The sequence below is a fragment of the Pseudophryne corroboree genome, chromosome 6 (genome assembly GCF_028390025.1).
Source record: "Pseudophryne corroboree isolate aPseCor3 chromosome 6, aPseCor3.hap2, whole genome shotgun sequence".
Lineage (NCBI taxonomy): Eukaryota > Metazoa > Chordata > Amphibia > Anura > Myobatrachidae > Pseudophryne > Pseudophryne corroboree.
Genome location: NC_086449.1, coordinates 331787359 through 331803457, shown reverse-complemented (window position 1 = coordinate 331803457; position 16099 = coordinate 331787359). Strand labels below are relative to the sequence as shown.

The following is a 16099-nucleotide window of genomic DNA, read 5'->3' as shown; positions in this document are numbered from 1 at the left end:
GCAGCCCTTTCGTTCCTTTAAAAACAAGAGAGCAAAGGGATATTCATATCTGCCACGAGGCAGAGGAAGGGGGAAGAGACAGCAACAGGCAGCTCCTTCCCAGGAACAGAAGCCCTCCCCCGCTTCTACAAAAGCCTCAGCATGACGCTGGGGCTTCTCAAGCGGACTCGGGGGCGGTGGGGGGTCGTCTCAAGAATTTCAGCGCGCAGTGGGCTCACTCGCAGGTAGATCCCTGGATCCTGCAGATAATATCTCAGGGGTACAGGTTGGAACTAGAGACGGATCCACCTCGCCGTTTCCTGAAGTCTGCTTTACCAACGTCCCCCTCCGACAGGGTGACGGTCTTGGAAGCCATTCACAAGCTGTACTCTCAGCAGGTGATAGTCAAGGTACCCCTTTTACAACAAGGAAAGGGGTATTATTCCACTCTATTTGTGGTACCGAAGCCGGATGGCTCGGTAAGACCTATTCTAAATCTGAAATCCTTGAACCTGTACATAAAGAAGTTCAAGTTCAAGATGGAGTCACTCAGAGCAGTGATAGCGAACCTGGAAGAAGGGGACTTTATGGTATCCTTGGACATCAAGGATGCGTATCTCCACGTTCCAATTTACCCCTCACACCAGGGGTACCTCAGGTTCGTCGTACAGAACTGTCACTATCAGTTTCAGACGCTGCCGTTCGGATTGTCCACGGCACCTCGGGTCTTTACCAAGGTAATGGCCGAGATGATGATTCTTCTTCGAAGAAAAGGCGTATTAATTATCCCATACTTGGACGATCTCCTAATAAGGGCAAGGTCCAGAGAACAGCTAGAGATGGGATTAGCACTGTCTCAAGAAGTGCTAAAACAGCACGGGTGGATTCTGAATATTCCAAAATCCCAGTTAATTCCGACAACACGTCTGCTGTTCCTAGGGATGATTCTGGACACGGTTCAGAAAAAGGTTTTTCTCCCGGAGGAAAAAGCCAAGGAGTTATCCGAGCTTGTCAGGAACCTCCTAAAACCAGGAAAGGTGTCTGTACATCAATGCACAAGAGTCCTGGGAAAAATGGTGGCTTCTTACGAAGCAATTCCATTCGGCAGATTCCACGCAAGAATTTTCCAGAGGGATCTGTTGGACAAATGGTCAGGGTCGCATCTTCAGATGCACCAGCGGATAACCCTGTCTCCAAGGACAAGGGTATCTCTTCTGTGGTGGTTGCAGAGTGCTCATCTATTGGAGGGCCGCAGATTCGGCATACAGGATTGGATCCTGGTGACCACGGACGCCAGCCTGAGAGGCTGGGGAGCAGTCACACAAGGAAGAAACTTCCAGGGCGTGTGGTCGAGCCTGGAAACGTCTCTTCACATAAACATTCTGGAACTAAGAGCAATCTACAATGCTCTAAGCCAGGCAGAACCTCTGCTTCAAGGAAAACCGGTGTTGATCCAGTCGGACAACATCACGGCAGTCGCCCATGTGAACAGACAGGGCGGCACAAGAAGCAGGAGTGCAATGGCAGAAGCTGCAAGGATTCTTCGCTGGGCAGAGAATCATGTGATAGCACTGTCAGCAGTGTTCATCCCGGGAGTGGACAACTGGGAAGCAGACTTCCTCAGCAGACACGACCTTCACCTGGGAGAGTGGGGACTTCATCCAGAAGTTTTCCACATGCTGGTAACCCGTTGGGAAAGACCAATGGTGGACATGATGGCGTCTCGCCTCAACAAAAAACTGGACAGGTATTGCGCCAGGTCAAGAGATCCGCAGGCAATAGCTGTGGACGCGCTGGTAACGCCTTGGGTGTACCAGTCGGTGTATGTGTTTCCTCCTCTGCCTCTCATACCAAAAGTATTGAGAATTATACGGCAAAGAGGCGTAAGAACGATACTAGTGGTTCCGGATTGGCCAAGAAGGACTTGGTACCCGGAACTTCAAGAGATGATCACGGAAGATCCGTGGCCTCTACCTCTGAGAAGGGACTTGCTTCAGCAGGGTCCCTGTCTGTTTCAAGACTTACCGCGGCTGCGTTTGACGGCATGGCGGTTGAACGCCGGATCCTAAAGGAAAAAGGCATGCCGGAAGAAGTCATTCCTACTTTGATTAAAGCAAGGAAGGAAGTAACCGCGCAACATTATCACCGCATTTGGCGAAAATATGTTGCGTGGTGCGAGGATCGGAGTGCTCCGACGGAGGAATTTCAACTGGGTCGATTCCTACATTTCCTGCAATCAGGATTGTCTATGGGTCTCAAATTGGGATCTATTAAGGTTCAAATTTCGGCCCTGTCGATTTTCTTCCAAAAAGAATTGGCTTCAGTTCCTGAAGTCCAGACTTTTGTTAAGGGAGTGCTGCATATACAGCCCCCTGTGGTGCCTCCAGTGGCACCGTGGGATCTCAATGTTGTTTTGGACTTTCTCAAATCTCATTGGTTTGAACCACTAAAAACTGTGGATTTGAAATATCTCACATGGAAAGTGAACTAGCCCTGGCTTCGGCCAGGAGAGTGTCAGAACTGGCAGCTTTATCTTACAAAAGCCCATATCTGATTTTCCATTCGGACAGGGCAGAACTGCGGACTCGTCCGCATTTTCTCCCTAAGGTGGTGTCAGCATTTCATCTGAACCAACCTATTGTAGTGCCTGCGGCTACAAGCGACTTGGAGGACTCCAAGTTGTTGGACGTTGTCAGAGCTTTAAAAATATACATTTCAAGGACAGCTGGAGTCAGGAAATCTGACTCGCTGTTTATACTATATGCTCCCAACAAGTTGGGCGCTCCTGCGTCTAAGCAGACTATTGCTCGCTGGATTTGTAGTACGATTCAGCTTGCACATTCTGTGGCAGGCCTGCCACAGCCAAAATCGGTAAAAGCCCACTCCACAAGGAAGGTGGGTTCTTCTTGGGCGGCTGCCCGAGGGGTCTCGGCATTACACCTCTGCCGAGCGGCTACGTGGTCGGGGGAGAGCACGTTTGTAAAATTCTACAAATTTGATACCCTGGCTAAGGAGGACCTGGAGTTCTCTCATTCGGTGCTGCAGAGTCATCCGCACTCTCCCGCCCGTTTGGGAGCTTTGGTATAATCCCCATGGTCCTTTCAGGAACCCCAGCATCCACTAGGACGATAGAGAAAATAAGAATTTACTTACCGATAATTCTATTTCTCGGAGTCCGTAGTGGATGCTGGGCGCCCATCCCAAGTGCGGATTATCTGCATTACTTGTACATAGTTACAAAAATCGGGTTATTATTGTTGTGAGCCATCTTTTCAGAGGCTCCACTGTTATCATACTGTTAACTGGGTTTAGATCACAGGTTGTACGGTGTGATTGGTGTGGCTGGTATGAGTCTTACCCGGGATTCATAAATCCTTCCTTATTGTGTACGCTCGTCCGGGCACAGTACCTAACTGAGGCTTGGAGGAGGGTCATAGGGGGAGGAGCCAGTACACACCACCTGATCGTAAAGCTTTACTTTTTGTGCCCTGTCTCCTGCGGAGCCGCTATCCCCCATGGTCCTTTCAGGAACCCCAGCATCCACTACGGACTCCGAGAAATAGAATTATCGGTAAGTAAATTCTTATTTTTAGGGAAAGTAATCCCTTTTTCGTATGGAATTACTACAGTTCCTTTAAGGTGCTTGCATTGTGTCCATGCTGAAGATTAAGTAATTAACCCTTTTGCTGCTGATCCTTTTTTATGGATGGGGTATAGCCAATTGACTGTGTTAATTTCTTGGGGGTTTCACCGCAACACGAAAAAATGACAGCTGGCCATGGGGATGTTGCAGTTGGTACCTGCAATTTTATCCTCTGTAATTTCTATAGGCTTTAACATGGCCTTTTTCTCACAGCTCAGAGCAAGTGCAGAGTCAGGGAAAATATCTATTTTAAGGTAAATAGGTCAGGATTTGGATCACAATCTCTGTGACACACCCTACTGATTAATTAGGCAATATGAAGTCTTATAAGCTTAATTTAGGCAATAATTACAAGTCATCATTGGGGTTAAATTCTGAAAAGTGCAGGCTAATGGTTTTAAAGATGTGGAACAGGTATATGGGGGTGTTGTAGGGCTAGGACAATGTTTTTAAAATTGCAGGTAGGAGTTACAGGTGTCTTAACTAATTTTTTTACATTTCTTAATTACAAAAAAATCAACCTACATGCATTTTTTTGTACCCCTAAAGGTAAGTAGAGCACCTATTTGCTTAAAAATATTTGTTTAATTTTTGAACGGTTAAAAACTACAATTCAGCCATTTAAAAGCTATTAAGCTCCAAATATTAATTTGCCTGCCAATATAATTATTGCACCCAAGTATTTTTCAATTGGATAACTGTAAAAATCAGCCGTTGAAATTGGACACTGTAGGTGTAAAGTTTTGCTGCTAAAACGCCAATTTCTAGATTTGCAAATGCTTTCTTTAGTATAGTGAGTTGTGTAAATGTCACGGTGGGCAAAACTGACTTAGTACTTCTGCAGTGGAGATTGTTTGTTAATAACCAGACTATATAACTATTGAGACCGGGTACTTATCAAAACTGTATTCCCTGCTGATCCGACACCCGATAGGCCACTGCGTTGTGCAGTGCGTGTAAACTTGCGTCATGTAGGGGACTATGTTGCGTTGTAGGATGCCATGCTGATATCTTCTGGTTGGCCAAACAGCATGGCTGACCAGAAGATATCGCATCTGAACCATTGAAGCATGCAATCGGGCATACACACATGATTTGCCCGATTTGTTGTTCCGATTTGCCTGTAAACGACAAATCGGGCTGATATCGTTTAAATGTGTTCCCACCCTAAGTCAGGCCTGGCCAATCTGTGGTTTTCCAGCTATTGTGAAACTACAAGTCACAGCATGATCTACCAGTTTATTTGTGGGAGAGTATGAGGTGACTTGTAGTTTCAAAACAGCTGGAGAGACTCTCGTTGGCCAGACCTGCACTAAGGGGTTGCATCATTTGAAAGAGGGAACTCCTTATTTCAAGTAAGGTTTTCCTTGAGTTTATTAAAGCCATGAGGTGAGATGTATTTCTTCATCCCGGGACTTCATGATGATTTCTACAGTTCAGAGGTGTTTACTAATAATAAAAACAATAATTTCTTAAGAGTTCCTTTGTTTTCTCTAACGTCCTAGTGGATGCTGGGGACTCCGAAAGGACCATGGGGATTAGCGGCTCCGCAGGAGACAGGGCACATCTAAAGAAAGCTTTAGGACTAACTGGTGTGCACTGGCTCCTCCCCCTATGACCCTCCTCCAAGCCTCAGTTAGATTTCTGTGCCCGACGAGAAGGGTGCACACTAGGGGCTCTCCTGAGCTTCTTAGTGAAAGTTTTAGTTTAGGTTTGTTATTTCAGTGAGACCTGCTGGCAACAGGCTCACTGCATCGAGGGACTAAGGGGAGAAGAAGCGAACTCACCTGCGTGCAGAGTGGATTGGGCTTTTTGGCTACTGGACATTAGCTCCAGAGGGACGATCACAGGCCCAGCCATGGATGGGTCCCGGAGCCGCGCCGCCGGCCCCCTTACAGATGCTGAAGCAAGAAGAGGTCCATAAATCGGCGGCAGAAGACTTTCCTGTCTTCATAAGGTAGCGCACAGCACTGCAGCTGTGCGCCATTGCTCTCAGCACACTTCACACTCCGGTCACTGAGGGTGCAGGGCGCTGGGGGGGGCGCCCTGAGACGCAATAAAACATACCTTACATGGCAAAAAAATACATCACATATAGCTCCTGGGCTATATGGATGCATTTAACCCCTGCCAGAATATACAAAAAAACGGGAGATAGGCTCCGCCCCCTTTACGGCGGCCTTATCTCCTCAGCACACTGGCGCCATTTTCCCTCACAGCTCAGTTGGAGGGAAGCTCCCTGCTCTTCCCTGCAGTCACTACACTACAGAAAAAAGAGAGGGGGGCACTAATTAGGCGCAGTATTAAAACATACAGCAGCTATAAGGGGAAAAACACTTATATAAGGTTATCCCTGTATATATATATAGCGCTCTGGTGTGTGCTGGCATACTGTCCCTCTGTCTCCCCAAAGGGCTAGTGGGGTCCTGTCCTCTATCAGAGCATTCCCTGTGTGTGTGCTGTGTGTCGGTACGTTTGTGTCGACATGTATGAGGAGAAAAATGATGTGGAGACGGAGCAGAGTGTCTGTAACAGTGATGTCACCCCCTAGGGGGTCGACACCTGAGTGGATGTACTGTTGAAAATTACGTGACAGTGTCAGCTCTATATAAAAAAAAAACCCAGTGGTTGACATGAGACAGCCGGCTACTCAGCTTGTGCCTGTCCAGACGTCTCATAGGCCGTCAGGGGCTCTAAAGCGGCCGTTACCTCAGATGGCAGATACAGACGCCGACACGGATACTGACTCCTGTGTCGACGGTGAAGAGACAACCGTGATTTCCAGTAGGGCCACACGTTACATGATTGAGACAATGGAAAATGTTTTTATACATTTCCGATAATACGAGTACCACCAAAAAGGGGTATTATGTTCGGTGAGGGAAAAACTACCTGTAGTTTTCCTGAATCTGAGAAATAAAATGAGGTGTGTGATGATGCGTGGGTTTCCCCCCGATAACAAATTTCTTAAAAAGTATTGGCTGCATACCCTTTCCCGCCAGAGGTTAGGGTGCGTTGGGAAACACCCCCTAGGGGGGATAAGGCGCTCACACGCTTGTAAGAACAAGGGCTCTACCCTCTCATGAGATGGCCGCCCTTAAGGATCCTGCTGATAGAAAGCAGGAGGGTATCCAAAAAGGTATTTACACACATACTGGTGTTATACTGCGACCAGCTATCGCCTCAGCCTGGAGGTGCAGTGCTGGGTTGGCATGGTCGGATTCCCTGACTGGAAATATTGATATCCTAGATAAGGATAGTATATTATTGCCTATAGAGCATTTAAAAGATGCATTTCTATATATGCATGATGCACAGCGGAATAATTGCCGACTGGCATCAAGTATAAGTGCGTTGTCCAAGTCTACCAGTAAAATGGTCAGGTTATGCGGATTCCAAACAGCATTTGAAAGTATTGCCTTTGAAAGGGGACATTTGGGGTCGGTCTTTTAGACATGGTGGCCACGGCAACAGCTGGGAAATCCACGTTGGTACCCCAGGTCGCCTCTCAAAATAAGACGCCGTATTATCAGGCGCAGTCCTTTTTTGGCAAGCGGACAAAAGGTTCCTCTTTTCTGCTCGTGACAGAGGGAGAGGAAAAAGGCTGTAGAGATCAGCCAGTTCCCAGGCACGGTGGGGGCCCGTTCTCAATGAATTTCAGTGCGCAGTGGGCTCACTCGCAAGTAGACCCCTGGATCCTTCAGGTAATATCTCAGGGGTACATATTGGAATTCGAGACGTCTCCCCCTCGCCGTTTCCAAAAGTCGGCTTTACCGACGTCTCCCTCTGACAGGGAGGCAGTTTTGGAAGCCATTCACAAGCTGTATTCCCAGCAGGTGATAATCGAGGTACCCCTCCTGCAACAGGGAACGGGGTATTATTCCACACTATTGTGGTACCGAAGCCAGACGGCTCGGTGAGACCGATTCTAAATCTAAAATCTTTGAACACTTACATACAGAGGTTCAAATTCAAGATTGAGTCACTCAGAGCAGTGATTGCGAAACTGGAAGAAGGGGACTACATGATGTCTCGGGACATCAAGGATGCTTACCTTCATGTCAAAATTTACCCTTCTCACCAAGGGTACCTCAGGTTATGGTACAGAACTGTCACTATCAGTTCAGACGCTGCCGTAGGGATGGTCCACGGCACCCCGGGTCTTTACCAAGGTAATGGACGAAATGATATCCCTTCGAAGGAAGGGAATTTTAGTTATCCCTTACTTGGACGATTCCCTGATACGGGTAAGATCCAGGGAACAGTTGGAGGTCGGTGTAGCACTATCTCAGGTAGTGTTGCGGCAGCACGATTGGATTCTCAATATTCCAAAATCGCAGCTGGTTCCGACGACTTGTCTTCTGTTTCCTAGGGATGATCCTGGACACAGTCCAGAAAAAAGGTGTTTCTCCCGGAAGAGAAAGCCAGGGAGTTATCCGAGCTAATCAGGAACCTCCTAAAACCGAACCAAGTCTCAGTGCATCAATGCACAAGGGTTCTGGGTAAAAATGGTGGCTTCCTACGAAGCAATCCCATTCGTTAGATTCCACGCAAGAACTTTCCAGTGGAACCTACTGGACAAATGGTCCGGGTCGCATTTTCAGATGCATCAGCGGATAACCCTGTCGCCAAGGACAAGGGTATCCATCCTGTAGTGGTTGCAGAGTGCTCATCTTCTAGAGGGCCGCAGATTCGGCATTCAGGACTGGGTCCTGGTGACCACGGATGCCAGCCTGCGAGGCTGGGGAGCAGTCACACAGGGAAGGAATATCCAGGGCTTAGGGTCAAGCCTGGATACATCACTTCACATAAATATCCTGAAGCTAAGGGCCATTTACAATGCTCTAAGCTTAGCGAGACCTCTGCTTCAAGGTCAGCCGGTGTTGATCCAGTCGGACAACATCATGGCAGTCACCCACGTAAACAGACAGGGTGGCACAAGAAGCAGGAGGGCAATGGCAGAAGCTGCAAGGATTCTTCGCTGGGCGGAAAATCATGTGATAGCACTGTCAACAGTATTCATTCCGGGAGTGGACAACTGGGAAGCAGACTTCCTCAGCACGACCTCCACCCGGGAGAGTGGGGACTTCACCCAGAAGTCGTCCACATGATTAAAAAACTCGACAGGTATTGCGCCAGGTCAAGAGACCCTCAGGCAATAGTTATAGACGCTCTGGTAACACAGTGGGTGTACCAGTCAGTGTATGTGTTCCCTCCTCTGCCTCTCATACCCAAGGTACTGAGATTGATAAGATGGAGAGGAGAAAGCACTATATTCGTGGCTCCGGATTGGCCAAGAAGGACTTGGTAACCGGAACTTCAAGAGAGGCTCACGGAGGATCCGTGGCCTCTACCTCTAAGAAGGGACCTGCTCCAGCAAGGACCCTGTCTGTTCCAAGACTTACCGCGGCTGCGTTTGACGACATGGCGGTTGAACACCGGATCCTGAAGGAAAAAAGGCATTCCGGATGAAGTCATCCCTATCCTGATCAAAGCCAGGAAGGATGTAACCACAAAAACATTTTCACCGCAATTGGCGGAAATATGTTGCGTAGTGCGAGGCCAGTAAGGCCCGACGGAGGAAATTCAACTGGGTCGATTCCTACATTTCCTGCAAACAGGAGAGTCTATGGGCCTGAAATTGGGGTCCATTAAGGTTCAGATTTCGGCCCTGTCAATTTTCTTCCAAAAAAAGAACTAGCTTCAGTCCCTGAAGTTTAGACGTTTGTAAAAGGGGTACTGCATATACAGCCTCCTTTTGTGCCTCCAGTGGCAATTTGGGATCTCAATGTAGTTTGGGTTCCAAAAGTCACATTGATTTGAACCACTTAAATCTGTGGAGTTAAAATATCTCACATGGAAAGTGGTCATGCTGTTGGCCCTGGCCTGGGCCAGGCGCGTGTCAGAATTGGCGGCTTTATCCTGTAAAAGCCCTTATCTGATTTTCCATTCGGACAGGGGGAATTGAGTACTCGTCCTCAGTTTCTCCCTAAGGTGGTTCCAGCGTTTTCACCTGAACCAACCTATTGTGGTGCCTGCGGCTACTAGGGACTTGGAGGAATCCAAGTTGCTGGATGTTGTCAGGGCCTTGAAAATATGTTTCCAGGACGGCTGGAGTCAGAAAATCTGACTCGCTGTTTATCCTGTATGCACCCAACAAGCTGGGTGCTCCTGCTTCTAAGCAGACGATTGCTCGTTGGATTTGTAGTACAATTCAGCTTGCACATTCTGTGGCAGGCCTGCCACAGCCAAAATCTGTAAAAGCCCATTCCACATGGAAAGTGGGCTCATCTTGGGCGGCTGCCCGAGGGGTCTCGTCTTTACAACTTTGCCGAGCAGCTACTTGGTCAGGGGCAAACACGTTTGCTAAATTCTACAAATTTGATACCCTGGCTGAGGAGGACCTGGAGTTCTCTCATTCGGTGCTGCAGAGTCATCCGCACTCTCCCGCCCGTTTGGGAGCTTTGGTATAATCCCCATGGTCCTTTCGGAGTCCCCAGCATCCACTAGGACGTTAGAGAAAATAAGAATTTACTTACCGATAATTCTATTTCTCATAGTCCGTAGTGGATGCTGGGCGCCCATCCCAAGTGCGGATTGTCTGCATTACTTGTACATAGTTATTGTTACAAAAATCGGGTTATCGGGTCTATGCAGATGATACACAACTGTACTTGTCCTTTGCTCCGGGCACTGATAACCCAGTAGCAACCCTGAATGGCTGTCTAGCTGAACTACAGGAGTGGATGAGCGCCAGTTGGCTGCGACTGAACCCGGATAAAACAGAGGTCCTTATAATACGACCGCAACATCAAAGGACAAGACTGCAGCATAGCCAACCAACTGGACTTACACTCGGGGATTCAGAATTACAGACCAGTGATCATGTGCGGAATCTTGGCGTTGTCCTGGATGATGGCTTGACACTTAAACATCAGATATCAGCCACAATCAAATCCTCATTCTTTCACCTGAGGAACATAGCCAGAATCAAGCACTTAATTCCCTCAGATGATATGCCAAAAGTCATACATGCATTTGTATCATCTCGATTAGACTACTGTAATGCCCTCTACCTTGGTCTACCAGCAAAAGAATTGCAACGCTTACAGCTGGTGCAAAACACAGCTGCCAGGCTGTTAACCAACCAGCCCCGTTCCAGCCACATAACACCCATCCTCTACTCCCTTCACTGGCTGCCTGTAAGATGGCGAATCCTCTTCAAGATTGGCTTACTGAGTTTCAAAGCATTACATGACCAAGGCCCAAGGTACCTGAAACAGCTTCTGATCCCATACTGCCCCACTCGATTACTGCGATCTGTAGATGAAGGACTTTTAGCAGTACCTAGAATCTACCGTAATTCATCTGGGGGTCGAGCTTTTAGTCATGCGGCTCCGACTCTATGGAACTCACTTCCCAGCACAGTGCGAGAGGCCCCAACTATAGAATCCTTCAAAAGTAGACTCAAGACTTTCCTGTTTACTCAAGCATTTCCATAGTATCTCTTTTAGTATCTTCATGCTTCTGTATTTTATGAAAAATGTACTTCATTATTTTTCTGTACTATATTATGCTGTGTATCTGTTAAGCGCCTTGAGTCCTATTGGAGAAAGAGCGCTATATAAATAAAATTATTATTATTATTATTATTATTATTGTTGTTGTGAGCCATCTTTTCAGAGGCTCCTTCTGTTATCATGCTGTTAACTGGGTTCAGATCACAAGTTGTACGGTGTGATTGGTGTGGCTGGTATGAGTCTTACCCGGGATTCAAAATCCTTCCTTATTGTGTACGCTCGTCCGGGCACAGTATCCTAACTGAGGCTTGGAGGAGGGTCATAGGGGGAGGAGCCAGTGCACACCAGTTAGTCCTAAAGCTTTCTTTAGATGTGCCCAGTCTCCTGCGGAGCCGCTAATCCCCATGGTCCTTTCAGAGTCCCCAGCATCCACTACGGACTATGAGAAATAGAATTATCGGTAAGTAAATTCTTATTTTAAGTGGGGGTACTGCTGAGTCTGGTTGTCAGGATGAGGCAGATAAAGCGCATAATAATTTCCTTGTTAAAAGTTTTGCCTGGAAAAAGCTGCACAGTTGCATCAAACCCCACCCACTTTCCAGGCCTGAGTGATAACTATTAAGAGTGGAGCTGTAGACCAACTTCCCCTGTTACCATTAGAACCCTTACAGTGCTTAGGGTGAGTCCCAAGTGATCAAGTGATATTTATTTTAATTTTGGAATAACTGACATGTCAATCATCAAAATGCAGTACACTGTTGTAGTGCTATTCTGCTAGTGCAGCAAGGGGTGTGAAGTGTAACCCATAGCTGTCTTGGTGCTCACTACATATTGAAGATTCAATTGGTTTATTTTTGTTATAACTAGATTTCAAACTAGAGTTGTGGGTTTCTAATCTTGTGAGCTTTATTTTTCAGGACAAGGCTGGACCTTATAAGGAAATTTATCCCTATGTCATTCAGGAGCTTAGACCGACTTTAGATGAGCTGGGCATCTCCACCCCAGAAGACCTGGGCTTGGATAAAGCATGAGCATTACAGGTGAATATAGTGTGTTTTCTAAGCTTGTCGATCATGTACATTGTAGACATTATCATCTAACTCCACATAGTATGATGCACCACTAACCGTTCTATGAAGTGTGTTACCTAAAGGGTGGCACTTGATATGCCGGCTGTCGGGATCCCGGCGCTCAGCATACCAGCGCCGGAATCCCGACAGCCAGCATACTGACAACTATTTTCCCTCTTGGGGTGTCCACGACACCCCTGGAGGGAGAATAAATAGCATGGCGTTCGTAGCGTTCCACCGTACCCGCAGCTTGGTGAGCACACCAAGGGGCTCTTGTGCCCACCCCACTGCCGGTATCCCGGCACTTGTATGCTGGGCGCCGGGATCCCGAGCGCCGGCATACAGTTGTAGACCCTCACCTAAAACTGTACTTGATATCTGTTTGTGTAAAGATTATAGCAGTGTTGTTGTTGTTGTTGTTAAAGATCTACATAAGATTTTAGTAAAAATAGTGTACTACGATCTACATAAGATTTTAGTAAAAATCAGTTTAGTTATCAGGGGTTACCTGTTGATGAGGTTTGTGATTAGGAGGACCAATCACAATCTTTTTGATCTATGGTTTATTGGTTTTCTCAACGCACATCACGCAGAATGCGAACGAATTGAAGCAATTGTTGCCCATGCACCAGTAGACCTGTGGCCTAGTTTAAGTTTCAGACTGTGAGGTTATTGTATTGTCAGTGATGGGAATGAAGCACAGTCAGCGACTCTGCAATCGGGTATGGTTCGTTGGGTCGACCCAACTTAGATCGACATATACTAGGTCAAAAGGTCGACATGAGGGTTTTGACTTTTTTTGGTGCCGTTTTCTCCGTAAAGTGACGGGGAACCCAAATTAGTGCACCGTATCCCCTCGCATGCTTCGGGCAAGGTGCCTTGCATCGATCGGCACAGATTACTGTTCCAATCGTAGTCCACGTGGATCGTTAAGTATGAAAAAATAAAGAAAAATGTGGAAAACTCGTGGACCTTTTGACCTAGTACATGTCGACCTAACTGCCTTGTCGACCTAATGGCATTGTCAACCTAATATGTCAACCGAAGCTGTCGACCTAACGACCGTAACCCCCGCAGTCACCAAAATTGTCAATTTTCCCTTGCATTATGAACCGCAGCGGATCAAAATTTGCAATATTGGAGTAATGTATTCTAACGTGATGTGCACAGCCAAACATGACAGAGGGCTGCATACACAGTCCTATGACTCTTACACATAAGTTTCAAAAAACTGTAAAATTGCGCCTCTTTGCTTTAACAATACTAATATGTTGGTATAGTAGTTTTGCGTTTGCCTTTGTCAGCAAGTGGGGTTCGTTTAAGTTTTATTTTTTAGTATTTCCTTTTTTTTTTTTTTTTTCTTCAATTAAACAATATCCTCTCTTTCCAACAGGTTATCCATCCAAATGTTTTATCAACAATGCTACTTGATTGTACACAGCCATCTAGGAATACAAAGTTCTTAACATATTACCTTTATTTGAAAAACAATGCAACAACCTGTTCTTTTATTGAGTCCAAATGTGTGTAATATTATGTCGGACCTAATAAAGGGATATTGTTTACTCTGACTGGATTTTGTTCTTTAGGGGGGTTTACACTAATTATTTAAATTGTACTCTAATAAAATAGGCACAGTTGATGTACAGAAACGTTTTCTCTATGAATTTGTTAATATATAAGGATAACATTAATAAGGGTAATGCATTCAGACGCAAAGGTGTGGTTTTGTTTTTTTAATTTAAAAACAGAAAAAAACATTTGAATTGAGAAGACCCCAGGTCTGGTCTGATGTCTCATGTTACAAAATAAGTTTGGAGTAGTGTTTTATTCCATGTTCAAAAGCAACTGCGTCACCTTCACAGTCTGTGTCGGTTTCCTTCCACCACAAAAGACCAAAAATTGGAGAATGGAGTATTTTCTAATTATCTTATGTCACCTTGTACCTAGCAAGTCAGTTACCAACGGTACACCAATAGCAAACTGCCACCTCACAAATTGTGTTCTCATCCTCTACTTACTACTTCATTTATACCCCTTTCATACATAAGCGAAAACCCAGGGTATTGCTGGCGCATAGCAAGTCTGCCTGGCTTATGTCTGAAAGGCTCAAACCCGGGTTGTCAGTCCCATGTCAGCGACCCTGCAACTGACCGGGTTATTCCCATGACGGTACTCAGGCGTATGTGGAAGAGTTAAGACCTGGCTCATGCCTAAGAGGTGTTCATTGGTGGGAGGCAGTATCACTCGTAGATTACATAATCTCCAAGAATCCACTGCTAGACTGAAGACGCTGGTCCAGTGTGATGGGTTATTACTTTGAAATAATCTGGATCCATCACACATGTGTGAACGTGGGTAAGTACTGAAACCTGACTTCAACCCGTGTTCTGTGTCCAGACTGCGAGCTGGGTTAAAGCTGTGGTTTATATCTGAAAAGTGTTTTAGTGGGTATTTTTAGGATGCCTGAAAAATGAAGTGAATGTCACTCTAGTACTGCAGCCTCTTTCATCACATTTATATACTCTTAATCTGGAGTCTGGTGACAAATATTAAGCTGCAAATAGCTGGGGATTGCACACTGTTCATGTGCCTTATGAGAGAGAAATGTATGGATTTCAAATTATTTTATTAACCAAAATAAGGTAAAAAATACTACAAATTTTGTTTTACACTCTGTATTCCGTAATCCATGATACCGCAGAGTGCTAATGACATTTTGGGTATGATTTGCAAGTTCCTTAAGCAATATAAATTTGAAACCAGCTAACCAATGCTCAGCTTCTCGTGGTAAAGAAAATCTGTTGTAGAAACTAAACTGGTGGTGTTACAAATAAAAAAATCTATCCTCAGGAGTCTAAACTACTACAACCTTAACAGAATATACTGCACAGGGGCGGCAGTGTGTGCATTTAAGTGCTGAGAAGGCTCCATGTCGCAGTCTAAATTTAGTAAGTAACACATTTTCTCCGGCAGGGTCCACAGGTTATCCACAGGATGATAATGGGATATGAAGCGACAGCGGATTTGCACCAATTGGTCCAAACCTTTTCCGGCCCCCCAACATGCAACGGGCCAGTCCATATATCCCGCCTCCTGGCTCAGGCAAATAATTTTTTTGCTTGGTGCGGCAGGAGCCGGACCATGGTCAGAGGGCTGTTATTTTTGTAGTCTTAATATTTTTTCTTGAGTGATCTTTCTAATCAGCGTCTTATACGTACCTTAGTCGCTCCAACAACACTCTGCCGGGTCGCGACAATGCTTATCCACTAGTACAGTGCTGTTTCGGCAGGCGTCTGTGTCTGATATACTAGAAGCTGTTCCCCCTTTGTGAACAAGCTACGGGCGAAACGTACGTTAAAGGAAGGAGCGTTGCGGGCGCCCCGCCAAGTGCGCACGGCGGGCTGCCCCGGTACAGGTTGTATGCCATAAGATTATACTAAACTGTGTAATCTACAGCTGATAGCAATGGGTGGTCTGACGTTATGATTAATTACAAATCAACACATGTTTGAGCTATACGTGACAGACACCAACCCAGATAAAATAGGCATTGCTAGAGGCATAAGGCCACTTTAGGCTGTACATACACATGATTCGCAGCAAGTACATGTTCAATCATTGTCTTTTTCACATTATGAATGATTTCATTTAATTAATACAGCAGTATTTATCTTGATATACTGTAAGAAGAGATAAACAAAATATATATAAAGGTCATAATTACATACATCTAATAAGCAAACCCTGGTCTCCGTATGAAAGTAAGATCAGTGTGATTAACCCCTCATTATATCCGGGGCTTCAATATAAACCTTAAGTTGTTCTTGACACTGCTGTCAGCGATAACAGACCATTCTCTATGTATGTATATATGTAACCACTGT

The 16099-nt window shown here is 45.9% G+C and overlaps 1 protein-coding gene across 2 annotated transcripts in view; it reads left to right on the top strand.

Moving 5' to 3' along the window:
* LOC134932195 (cytochrome c oxidase subunit 5A, mitochondrial) overlaps positions 1-13783 on the top strand; it is a 74386-nt gene extending 60603 nt beyond the window's left edge. For both annotated transcript variants that reach the window (XM_063926392.1, XM_063926393.1), the window contains 2 exons: positions 12060-12182; positions 13606-13783. In XM_063926392.1, the coding sequence (XP_063782462.1) occupies positions 12060-12173 (114 nt within the window). In that variant the 3' untranslated portion in view covers positions 12174-12182; positions 13606-13783. The remainder of the gene's footprint in view (positions 1-12059; positions 12183-13605) is intronic.
* Positions 13784-16099: the final 2316 nt, after the last annotated feature.